General features: G+C 40.0%; 4 protein-coding genes across 4 annotated transcripts; all 4 read right to left on the bottom strand.

Annotated features, from left to right (window-relative positions):
* Window positions 1–1,174: 1,174 nt before the first annotated feature.
* Window positions 1,175–2,029, bottom strand: SS1G_07983 (predicted protein; the record flags this gene model as incomplete). Its single annotated transcript, XM_001591307.1, has 2 exons — window positions 1,175–1,539; window positions 1,978–2,029. The coding sequence occupies 2 exons, from the start codon at window positions 2,027–2,029 to the stop codon at window positions 1,175–1,177; spliced, it is 417 nt and encodes a 138-aa protein (XP_001591357.1).
* Window positions 2,030–3,748: 1,719 nt separating this feature from the next.
* Window positions 3,749–4,702, bottom strand: SS1G_07982 (hypothetical protein; the record flags this gene model as incomplete). The annotated part of the gene is made up of 4 exons (XM_001591306.1): window positions 3,749–3,902; window positions 3,956–4,008; window positions 4,097–4,178; window positions 4,338–4,702. 4 exons carry the CDS (start codon window positions 4,700–4,702, stop codon window positions 3,749–3,751), a joined length of 654 nt encoding a protein of 217 aa, XP_001591356.1.
* An 887-nt stretch (window positions 4,703–5,589) lies between these two features.
* On the bottom strand, window positions 5,590–7,333 carry SS1G_07981 (hypothetical protein; the record flags this gene model as incomplete). The annotated part of the gene is made up of 4 exons (XM_001591305.1): window positions 5,590–5,641; window positions 5,775–5,927; window positions 6,160–6,266; window positions 7,283–7,333. 4 exons carry the CDS (start codon window positions 7,331–7,333, stop codon window positions 5,590–5,592), a joined length of 363 nt encoding a protein of 120 aa, XP_001591355.1.
* Window positions 7,334–8,634: 1,301 nt separating this feature from the next.
* Window positions 8,635–11,395, bottom strand: SS1G_07980 (hypothetical protein; the record flags this gene model as incomplete). The annotated part of the gene is made up of 4 exons (XM_001591304.1): window positions 8,635–9,249; window positions 9,305–9,464; window positions 9,516–9,566; window positions 9,801–11,395. 4 exons carry the CDS (start codon window positions 11,393–11,395, stop codon window positions 8,635–8,637), a joined length of 2,421 nt encoding a protein of 806 aa, XP_001591354.1.
* Window positions 11,396–12,812: the final 1,417 nt, after the last annotated feature.

The raw sequence follows: 12,812 nt of genomic DNA, 5'->3' as shown, positions 1-12,812 counted from the left end.
TTTGCGGGCGATGCGATGTGATGTCATATAATTGGGAGTTTTGGTTGAAAAGAATCGTAACATCGATCTTGTTTCTTGTATGATGGGATAGATGGATGGATGGGGTTTGGCGAATTTTTTATGTGTGTCTTTCTGATTGGGTTGGATTGGGTTTAATGGCATTGCTTGCAATTGGGGATGCAATGGATGGAATTTGGGATACAATTCTTGATAAATAAATCAATGGGAAAAATGGATCGGTTGCTATTTATTTACTTATACTTATATTATACTCATAAGATCTTACATATATACATATATACATACATAGGATTGATCGATGGGTTTATGCGAAAGATACCATATAGAATAAGTTGTATCCCGGGTTTGGGATTATATTATTATATTACTTTATCATTTTATTGTTTTCGGAAAGTGAGAGATTGAATGATAGAATGAATTTGAATTTGGATTGGATTGATTTAATTTGACAGTTGTCGAATAGAGAGAGTTTATACTACCCGAGTGTATACAGTATATATGTAGTCTAGATTGATTTCATCTCATTTATATGTTTAAATCCCTAGATAGATAATATTCTTAGAGAGATATATATTGAATATAAGGTTATTAATGATCCGCTCAGTATATATATATATATATATCAGTACTCAAGCTCTAGATTGAGTAATTATTAATACGAGATACAGTTAAGATATATCCTCGAGTATTAAAGATTGAGTTGGATGAATTTAGATATTGATTGATATAAATATTAAATATTAAATATATATATTAATTAGACTAACACATAATTAGAAATGAATATAAATATTAGACTTAATATAACTTATACAAATCTAAATAGTAGATAAGTAATTTCCATCTTATATCTTTGAATTTCTAGACTTAGAGCTCGAGGTATTCTTTATTTCTACCTCGAGATTATAAAGTTATATATAAGTCAATTAGACCTGACATTAATATTTCTGATCAATCATACTTTAACTCTAATAAAACTCTCGAGATATAAAAATCAAATATAAAAAGGCATGACGAAACCCTTACATTTCCAGTAGGTCACAGTTACAATAAACAAACAGACAGATAAACTCCAAAATCACACATCATATCAGAAATCCCAATCCAAATCTCCGCATCCCCATCCCCATACTCTCCCACACTCAACTCAACCCTATAAACCGGTACCAACCCCCCCCTTCCTCCTCAAAAATCGTCCACCCCATCTCCAATTCCTCCATTCACCTTTTCTAAACCCTCCTTCTCCCCATTTCTCTTCTCCAGCTTTCGAATCTGTCGACATTCCCACACTACTCTGATCAGAGAAACTAGATTTTCCAGAAGAATATACTCTTTCTCTATCAGATTCGGATTCATATACATGGTCCGGAAATGGCGATATAGATGCAGATAAATTTATTGGTGGTTGGGTGAGAGTTTCTATTGATGATGATGATTTTTCGTATTTGTATTTGCTTTTGCTAATTCTAGATCTTGGCGTTGGAGGTAGATTTGGTGAGGGAGAGGGGGAATATGTTTCTGGATTTGTGGGGTTGGGATTGTGTTGGAGATGGTGATGTTGATGGTTTCGGGTGCGAGATTTATGTTTGTGGTTGGGTGGTACAGGAGATGGTGTTGGTGTTGAGAGGGCGCGAATGGAAAATGATCGGGTTGTGAAGGCCATTGGTTGTTGGGCGTTTTATTGTTTGGATGTATGGATGTATAGATAGATATGTAGATTAATAGATGAAAGGATGGAAGGATAGTTGTATTTAGGTAGCTAAATATGGAGAGGAGAGTGAGTTCGAGAACTTTGAGATATCTATAATATTTCAACTTATAATAGAGAATAGACAATACTAATAAAATATCGCTGACGAAGAGATATGTGAAAAAAGATAAAGATTTAACGTAGGATGAATGAGGAGATGGATAATAATGTATACAAATATACAAACAGATCCGAGCCTCACTTACCCAATTTCTCGCTAAGTCGATCCGAATTCCATGTTTGAACCCCCGAAGTCATATTCGTACCGACCCGACACCTTCCTTGCATCATGCATTAACCTTATTAGGGATGCATCGTTGAGCTTCCTCCAACTTCCTCCAATTTAAGTTTTCAAGCAATCGAGTTAACTCAGTATAACTAGCATAAAATCCTCTAATATCAAATAACCAAATCCAAATAACTCCTACTCTCCCCATCAAACTACAAACCTCCCCATAGCCCACCCAACAACACATAGATATACAATCACTAATCACACCTGCCCCGAAACCTAACCCAAATCACCCATCTATATAAAAATGTGCTACTTCTAGGTCGGCGATGTAATTGAATAAGACTCTTATTTCGGGTATAAATCTATTTTAGTATCACAAAACACAAAATACAAACACGATCAATATGTCGTGGTCGAAACGTGGCGGTGAAAACGACCGATATAGTTGTGTCACTTGTGTGATGTGTTACGGCGAGGTCGGAGATGGGGTTGTTGAGGTGTTTAGTTTTTGTTTTTCGTTTGTGGTTTGGATGAGTGGAATATTGGGAGATGAGTGATGGAGGATGGAGGATGAAATCTATATGTATTTAATTTCTTAGGTGACTCTTTGAAGTTCTATACACCAGATACTTTGATATTGGGAACTTGGAGATCTCAAGTCTCAAATGAAATACTCGCTTGTTAGATCGTCACTATTTCGATTCGTATCTTCCAACTCGTCCCCTTTCTACAAACTCTCAACTCCCGACTCCCAGTTTCCACATATATGTATACATATATAGTGACCCAGAACAATCGCTTCACCATATCTCACCTCGTCCCCTCATCAATTCATCACTACTCTCTTTTAATCAGAAATCAAAACTTGCCTGAATAAGCAAGAATAAAAACATAAAAGACCAAACATCTATTCCTTCCTAACAGCCCATCCCTACTTCCGAATGATATCGAATTCCAAAAAGAAACAAGAGGGAAACGAAATTACCATCTTACACGAAGCCATAAACAAACCAGATACCTTCCGGACCAACTTCCTAGAATTTGTTTCTTTAAGAGGACAAGTAACAGCCATCTCAGCCATTGAACCAATATATTACATCCAAGAAAGTATATTTACTAAAAGCTTGAAAGACACACAATGAAGAAAAGAATATAAGATCATAGTATCCAAGTACTTATATCAATCTCAATTCCTCCATATAATCTCAGAAAAAAAACATATTAGCCGCTGATCCAAGTACTATTGGATGAATTGGGCGGCTGAATGTAAATCTTAGGTATGTGAAGTAGAAACTGAGTTTAAGTCTGAAAAAGGATTTTTACAATAGAGTAATGGGATGATCTAGTACTTCCTACTTAATACCTAGTATATAGTATTGAGGACCTCTCATCATGAGTGACTGAACTCAAAAGGATGGACTGTGCCCAAGGTGTTCAAAATTCCCAAGATTTCCGCCAACTTGACGATTCAAACTTTAATACCGGATCGATACATAATAGATAGAAAGAGTAAAGTGCAAAAAGTGTAAAATAAAGCCATAGAAGAGGTATAAAAGAGGTGTAAAGAGGATGATTCAAACAAAATCTTTCAATCTGTAGTCGTAGTTGACTTTAAGTTTAACTTCCAAGGTAAATATCCTCAAATCCTAACATCTCATCTCATCATCTCATCATATTTCGTAACCTCATCAATTCATCCATCCGTCCATTTTAGTCAAGCCCCGATATTTTTCGTTCCATTTCTACTCCCATTTCACAGCCTCCTTTTCGCCTTTCATGTTGGTTATTTTGAAACTCTCCTCTTTCCTTTTCTCTCCTAGAATATATTTCAACCCCTCCTCAATATAACTCCACATGTACCACACACCAGAAGCCAACAAAACCGTACCACCTATCCTATCGCACTCTCAAACCAATCAAAGTCATCAAAGAATGAAAATGATCCTCACCCCAGACTTTCCCTCGGTGGTAAAGCTTCCGGTCCAAAGGACATTGGTAGGAGCTATATACATAAAATCGTTAGCTATACAACCAATTCTCTTATATCCCTATTCAAAAACTCTATCCATTATAAAGAAAATGACACTCACCTCTTCTAATTTCGCAACGACAAATTTCCCATCATTATCAAACATAAAGATTGGCATATCCAAATCGCAAAATTCGCGTATACTATATTTCCCAAACAAATTAGCACATTAAATCCTCTGCAATATCAATCAATCCCCCTTCTCACCCCCTTCCTCCCCTCTAATCCCCCCAACCAAACCCCAATCATCCAGCACCCGCCCTTTCCTTCAATAAACCCCCCCCAAAAAACAAAAAACCTACAACTGTCTACACATCCCACACGGACTAGCCGGCACATCCCCACTCCCATCCGTACTCAACCCCAAAGCCTTAAACCCCACCTCCCTCGAACCCCCCGTAACCGCCTTTCCAAACGCTACCCTCTCCGCACAAGTTCCTACAGGATACGCTGCATTTTCCACATTAGCTCCATCTATGTATTCACCGTTTTTCGTGAGAATCGTGGCACCCACGCGGAATCGTGAGTAGGGACAGTAGGCTGTGAGTTTTGCGGCCGAGGAGCGCGTTTGGAGGGTTGTGAGTTCGGTGGGGGTGAGGGGGTGGGTATTGCAGGTGGTGGTTATGTCGGTTGGGGAGTTGAGGGAGAGGAGGCTGGGCGTGGACATTTTTGGGGGCGCGGTGATTTATGATTTGTGCTTGTTTATTGTGTGAGGGAATCAATCGTGTTGTGTATGTTGTATTGAGTTGTGAGAGAGATGGGTTTTAATCCCAAGAGCTGTGAGGTCATATGTGCTACGTAGGTATCTATCTGTCTTTCTTATCGCGATACAATATGCAGATAACATATTAAGGTTAACAATAAAGGGAAGGTGATTTCATTCTCCTTACAACTTATTACCTAATATATCCATCGATATCTGTTTAACAACTCATAAATATAAAAACTATTTGAATTATAATTATATTCATATTGAAATTATAATACGTACACATACACATACACGTACATCTACCACTATTTCATTCAGGACATCCCGCATCAAGTCCTCATATACTCACAAAACCCAAGACAATCTACTCACTCACTACTTATCTAACATCAACTAATATCCAATGCCATCCAACTAAATAGAATGACGCTCCGCTGGCCCTCCGGGAGCCACTGCCGTGGAGGCAGACCACTAGACTTAAATTGATGATCTTACTAGGCCTTTAAAATATAAGATGTCAATATCAAGCAGCAAAACCAGTGATATATTTGTAACTTTAATTTATCAATTTCTTCTCCCTGCGCCCTTTCATCCATCCATCCATCCACTCTCCATTCCCATCAGTCACCTATCTACATCACCAATATCACATCCATCACATCACATCCCATCCTATTCCGTTCGCCATTCCACTCAGCCTTTACCCTCACCATAATCTGAATATCAAACATCAAATCACAATCGAAAGATTGAAATGATAGCTCAGATCAGCTCAATTCATCCCACACCACACTACATATAGCCTCTCCAACACCTTCCGGCATCAGAATCCCAAGCATAATCTAATCCTTGGTGACTTGAATTGGGGTAACAGCGTATGTAGGTCTGACGTATCTATTGATCAAAGTGATTAACATTATTTTCATTTCCCCGTCCATTTCAAACCTCCTCATCTTATTTTAACCCTTCTCACCCATTTCCCTTCCCCTAAACCCACAATAGAAAACAAAACAGAATAAAAACATACCTATCACTGTTATAAGGACTAGTCTCACTACCCAATAATTCCTTTTCTCTCTTCAAATCCGCCCAATGTCTTCTAACCAAATCACGATCGGTTTCTGCTGTCAAAAGTGGAATGAGATGGATTCTAGACCACATTTTTTCACGGGCAAGTTCACTATCCATTTAGTTAGCAAATTATTCAATACCCTTTCCTCTCCTGATGTCTGAAAGTGAAGCCATATATCATCCAAATCCTTCACATAGCGTATCCAAGCGATTGCATATGATAGCAAAACCACACAAAACTCAGCTCCAGATCTCTCTCAAAAACTCAACAGTATAAAATTCAATGTAGGGAGTGTGAAGTAAATCCAAAGCCATCTAAACAAAAGAAATAAAAAACATACTTCTGTTCACGAATTCCCTTTCCCACCTTCCAAAATCCATATGTCATAATTCCAGCCATAGCCAGAAGCATAACCGAGGGTCTGAAACCGCGTGCTGGAAGATTTCTCTAAAAAATTTAAACGTAAAATGTTAGCTTTCTGTTCCTTTCCAGTTCTTGTGCGTTGTCCTTTCCATCTGCCCATCTGCTCATCTGTCCACCCGACTAATGCACTATTGACTATCTAACTATGTAAATATCTATTTATCGGACTATCTGGCTTTCGGAGTATCTAAATGATATTCGTGAAAGCTGCGTCGGAGCTGTGTCCATTGGAGAACGAGGAGAAAGATGAGGAGGAGAAGGGGGTAACATGGTATGTGTATCGATATTAAAAGTCGTATGACGTCTCTCGAAAATCCTACAGGCTTGTTAAATGACGCTCCGCTGGCCCCCCGGGGGCCACTGCCGTGGAGGCAGACTATTTCCATAATACCATCTCTTTAAAACCCTACTCCGGATCACATCCTGTCTCCCTCTTGTAGGCTTGCATCCCTCACTTCTCTCTCTGTCACTCAGACCATATCATCTACTCCTCCACCGCACCGCACATTTGCAAATTCCGCCGTATCTTGTCCCTTGATCATCTTATGCCATTGCAGAGATCTCGTGCCATCTTATCTCTTTTATTCTTTCCATCCCATTCTCCGCTCCCCATCGATCCGTTGTAGCACATCAGACCATCCCACCATCCACCCGAAGCCCCCTCGTAATTCTCTCATCCTTAATCATGTAATTTTCATCTCTCCTCGTTTTCCACTCCTCGTCATCCTAATTCCGTCTTCATCTTGTCCTCGTCCTCGTCTTCGTCTTCGCCATGTTCGTGCTCATCTCCATTGATCTCCAATTTCAACCATCCAACCATCCAATCATACCAATCAATCCTCGGCCACTTCCCCTCCACCCTCAATTCCCATAACCCATCTTCCTCAATCCCTCTGTCACATCCCAGTACCTCTTCCTCAACCCCGCTCCCCTCCCTCTCCTCCATCACCCCATCCCGCAAGCTTTTCCCCCCCTTCCTCCCAAAAAACCCGTCCCCAATCCCCCAGAATAAAAAAAAGAAAAGAAAGAATCCCACACACCTTATACTGCACAGCCTCATACCCCCCCACGGGCGGCATATCCTGCGGCATCTTTACAATGTCTCTTTTTTTTCCGATCTACGAAAACCGTATCTGTATATATGTACTTAAATTCTCCAACCTTAATCTTCGTAGAGTTCGTCGAATAAAGCGTAGATTGTAGAGTGGAGGGCAACAATTCAATGATTAAACTTAAACTTCGGGCGGAAAGCGAGGTTGGTTCGTGTTAAAAGTCAGGTAAGGTCGAGTTGGAGAATTGTGGCCTGTGAGTTAAGGTTTGGATCATAGCAACTTTGTAAGGGTGAGGTCCGAGCGTGGGAGGTGGATCAGACCAGAGATATGACCGAGGGGTCACTAACATGCTGTAACGAGTATTAATCACTATACTAGATAGATATATACTAATTCATATTCCCATCATAACTTAAATAGAGAAGAAAGAAGAATAGAGCGAGTAAGATTTTTATTAATTAAAGTTAAAGTTAACTAACTAGGTAACTAATATAAACATCAACAGATACATAAACCAATACCCATCGTTCATCTTCCCATCCGTCCATGCTCAAGAGTTCCTTCTCCTAGGTATTTTTTCCCCTTCACTCTCTTCCCCATCTCCACTCTCCCACTCTCCCCCTCTCATCTCCATCCCCATCACTCTCCATTCCCACCCGCAATACACTTCTCACCCAGCGCTTCACCTCTCATATAAACATACATATATACACACACACACATCTCGTCGACATCCCATCCCCTCATCAAGCCCATCAAAAACTTTCAAACAACATACACACTTCCCTAGACATATATATTCACACACTCTCAAAAAGAATTCATAAAATATCTCCCACAACAACTCGATAAACTCGAACAAAAAAAGGTTAGGCTTAAAAACGCCCACTAAATGCATAAGACGAATTCCACCCATTCAATTCCATTTCATTCCATTCAATCAATCATTCCAATCCCTTCATGCAAACCGCCACCCAAACCCAACCCAACCCAAACCAAACCAAACCAAACTCATCCCATCTTATTCCATCCTATTTCACCCAAAAAGATCCGAATCTCAAATCCCACTCCCGAGCCCCTAAATGCCAAATCCCAATTTCCCATCCCTAAAACACCTTAAAAGTAATAAACGAGCAAGCACGCTTCAAATATGAGTTGAGATGATATGATTACAGACACAAGATTTCTCGTTTGTTCGTAATGCTCTTTCATGTGCAATTCTCCCTCAGATAATAGCAAAGATTCTTGATAAAGTTTCCACCCTCAACCCAAGTATTTTAGATGCAATGCAGACAGTAGGATAAACCAGCACTAGCACCAGAAATATGCAGACCATAAAATTAACCAGCAGCAGCAGCAGCTTCATCCTCAAATTGCTGATCAAAAGCAGCCTGCATTTCCGCTTCTAAATCATCCTCAAAACTATGATCACTCTCTTGTGTCGACAATTGATCTACCTCATCAGTCTCATCACCCGTTACACCCGGTGTAAGAAGACTTGATTCCGATGCACTAGTAGGCGTCTTTACTGTTTTTAAACTTGTCGTCCTCGAATTGGCTACTCGTTGTTTCTTCGCCATTGTGCTCTCTTCTTCACTATCATCTTCATCTGTGGCATCGTCAAACGTTCGTTTCTGTCCTCTCCTTGAACTTGTTCGCGAAGTTCGACTGTTATTACTAGTGAAACTCGTATCACTTTCTGTACCGGATTCGTCATCACCCATGAATTCGGCCAATTCATCATCTATTGAAGACCAATTGAGATCCTTTGTCGGAGATATGTCACCTCGTGGTTCATCTGGCATGACCCCTTCTCCATCTAGCTCAGATTTCATGTCATCGTCATCATAATCATCACTCTCAGTATAATCGGAAGATTCTTCACTATCATCACCAGGAGATGAAACATTTGTCATATCACCACTAGGTCTTCTATCGGCCGGGCTGATATCAACCTGATTCATGAGATTAGTAATGTCCAGGATAAGAAAAGTCGGGTGTTCAACCTACTAAATAATCTGATTCATCCTCTTTCTTCCACTTACTCATTGATTGAGTGAGCCATTGTTGTGTCACGATCTTAATATGAGGATATTTTGCCGCTTCTCGAACTTTTTGTGTACGAGTTTTTTGTGAAGATGCAACGACATGAGTGACTCTTTTTGAAACCCTATAATATGTGTTAGTGACTCATCTTTAAGACTACATGATAAAAACATACTTTTTATGAATTTTGCCACCAAAACTGTCTATTTGTTGAGCGATTTCAGACCTAAGTCTGGTTAGCCTGGCTTTCCCATTTTCCAAACCCCACACGCTAGAGAATATACGCAATAAAAATTTTTGCGAAATAAATTCATAGGTGGTATCAACTTGCCTCATAAGATCAACTCCTAAAGGAACCAATCCCGACATAACAATTATACAGCCATCTAAAACTCGAGACCTAGAAGCATGTTAGAAAATTTTTCCTAATATCATGACGTTGCTAGTGTGGCAATCATACTTAAGACGTGGCATCACAACCGCGATATTAGGTACTACTTTGAGGTCGGCAGCTTCATTCTTGACGTTAACTTTTCTTTGATGTCCAGGCTTCAATTGCGCAACTCTTCCACCTGGAACATTCACCAGAGCTTTATCGTATTCCTCATAGAACGCTCTGTGTAAATCTGTGAGATGTTGTTGAAGATAAGTTAATTCGACATCATCATCCTTGAGAACACCATGTCGGTGTGTATGATGTTCCATTGTGCCGTCTTCAACCTCCTTTCCTGCTTCTTCCTGTTTTTTATCCGCTTCATCAATCGCTTCCTGCTTATGAAGTAAAGGTCGATCCAGTAATTGTTGCTCCAAGAATTTCTCCTGTTCTGCTGCTTGTTCTTGTAACGAAGATTCATCGTCTAGTGTGTTGAGTTTTGGTAATACTGGCTTTTCGCTCGATGATTCCTCCTGGGCTCCTTCAGTGAATTTGTTCTCGCCTTGATGCTCCGTAGGTTTTGCGACTTCTCCTGTAGGTGTTTCGATTGCTATTTCAGATGTGCTAGTTTCTGACTTTGAATGGTGTTTCTTCTTGGGCGTTGGTACTTTCGGAAGTCCTTCCCTCTTCGGCAGGAAACTCGAATTGATATCACCGATACCAGTGAAGAAATCATAAGGAACGACTTTGATAAGGTTAGGACGATTCATTGGCCAAACGTCTGCGCGATCATCAATGATTGCCACCATATGCGTGCTCTGAGGAAATAGTCTAGCCAAACTCTTTGCGGTAACGTTGCCGTTCTCATCTCGACTGATGATGCGATCACCAAATAATTTCTTTCCAGGATCGACAATCTTTGCGATGCTTAATGCGTATGCTCGAGTACCCATGGTATAAACATGAAGCTCATACATTTCGGAGATTTTTGTCAGAAACTCTGCAAGACCCGGTCGCATTTTAATATAGTACCAACAACCGGATGCGAGACCGCGAGGACCATCATCATTAAGTTGGAATGATCGCACATCTTTGACGGCCTCGTAATTTGGCGAGTTGACATCGCGCTGCCACTCTCCAACAGTAGGCTCAATACAAGCATGGATAATGGTCTGGTCTAGATCTACCACCAACGAAAGTTTTCGATTTTTAAGTAACCGCCGTTGTAATTCTTCTTCTGCTTTGGAAGCTTCGTCGTGACTAACTGTGAGGTGCGTTTGGTCGTGAATCATGTTGATTCTAGCTCGGTCTGTATCGAGCGCATTGCTGGCCCAGGAGACCTCAGTCATATCCTTTCCACACATTCCACAAAGCCCCGCAAACTGAACCGCATGCGAACAACTTTCTTCAACATCGACGACAGGTCCGTCCCTCTCAATTGTCATTCCTTCTTTGATCAACCATTTCTCGAGAGTACCTTCAGCAGGGCTATCCCATTCTCCATATGATGTTTGTTCCTCCTCCCATTGGTCGCCCAATGGATCGCCGACCATCAATTTCCACTTAAACTTATATTCAAGAAGCGAATCTTGTTTCGAGATTTGATCGCCATGTTTCTTCAAGAATTTGGTAATGGTAATCGGGTACCTTAGATTCGGACCCAAGCTCAATGACTTTCCCATTTTGATATCCTCCTTCACAAATTTGGCCTTTATTTTTGTGATCATGAAATCGCAGATGGTCGCTCCTATTTGTCAAGATAGATTGTCAGTAATTGAACTTGAAAGATAAAAGAAATCGAATGCGCGCGGAGGTGAAAGGAAGGTTGATAGGTTTGGTATAGTTGAAGCGCATATGACAAGAGGCAAGCCACAGTCGATGAAAGGCCGTAGCAGAGCGCAAGACTTTTCCGGAGAAGTCGAAGAAGCTTAAAGCAAGCTGCAAGAATACATGCGATGGATATCTACAAGCTGTTAAAAGACCTACGATTTCAATTTAAGCTGTTTTAAAGCTCTCATAATATCGCGTGGGGTTCAGCGTTGTGAGATTCCATGTGCAACTTCTTTTCCAAGCTTCCAAGCCACAAAGATTTGGAGAAGCCACCTAGATGGGGGGGAATGGATGGATTTCTTGAATTTCTTCGTTTTCTTGTGTAATATATAGTAACTTTTTGCGATTTTTGAATATTCACCTTTTTCCAATTAAAAATTCGAAGATTTTCGATTTAATATATCTTCTTCTTGTTGATGTGAAGCCATATAATTTCTGCGAAATATTTCAAAGTTGTAGAGGTTGAGTTTTGGAGGAATCGAAGGTAAACCAGTATTGTAGTTTGGGGAATGGATTGTTGACTTTATATGGTAGGATTTGGAGTACGAAAGGCGATTACTGTGGAGAAAAAGCTTAAAAGGCGTAGGTAGATGTGAATGGATTGAAAATAAGTGCAGTGCGGTGCGGTGCGATGCGATCCAGTGCTATTCGGTTTGATGCGGTGATGGAATAGAGGTAAAAAATAAGGCAATAAATAAGGCAGAGAAATAATAAAGAGGCTGATGTTGGTCGAGCTTTATTAGAGCTTTGGAGCTTTGTAACCCCAAGTAAACTTTTTTTTCTACTGCTAAGACACCTAAATGGTGAATTTGACAAAGGAGGAGATGGAGCGTTTTATAGGTGTGATCAGCTTGTTCCCCTGCTAAATGAAATGATGAGCGTTGATTGGTCAAATGAAAGCGGGACAGAAGATAGTGTAGTAAAGCGTTCAAAAAATAGAGACAGGGATTAAGAATGAATGAGGAGACATGGTTAAAATATCATCATCGCTCCACAACTTCTTTCATCAGTGACTCAGTAGGTATAAAATAAATAAAAATCTCGTGATCGATGATTCTGTCTGAAGAGAAGGTTGAAGGTTGATATAGTAGATAATAATATATAACAGTACTCTGAAGAATAGCAAACCGCAATATATTCATCCTAACACTATCATTAAAATCCTTTTCTTCCCTCATCCACTTTCCTTTTCACCTCTACCATCTCTATAACAAGCATCATCACCATCAACTACCATCATTATCACAAGCTTACATTACAAGCAGCTTA

This window comes from Sclerotinia sclerotiorum, genomic scaffold (genome assembly GCF_000146945.2).
Source record: "Sclerotinia sclerotiorum 1980 UF-70 scaffold_10 genomic scaffold, whole genome shotgun sequence".
Lineage (NCBI taxonomy): Eukaryota > Fungi > Ascomycota > Leotiomycetes > Helotiales > Sclerotiniaceae > Sclerotinia > Sclerotinia sclerotiorum.
This window is presented reverse-complemented; position numbering and strand designations above follow the sequence as displayed.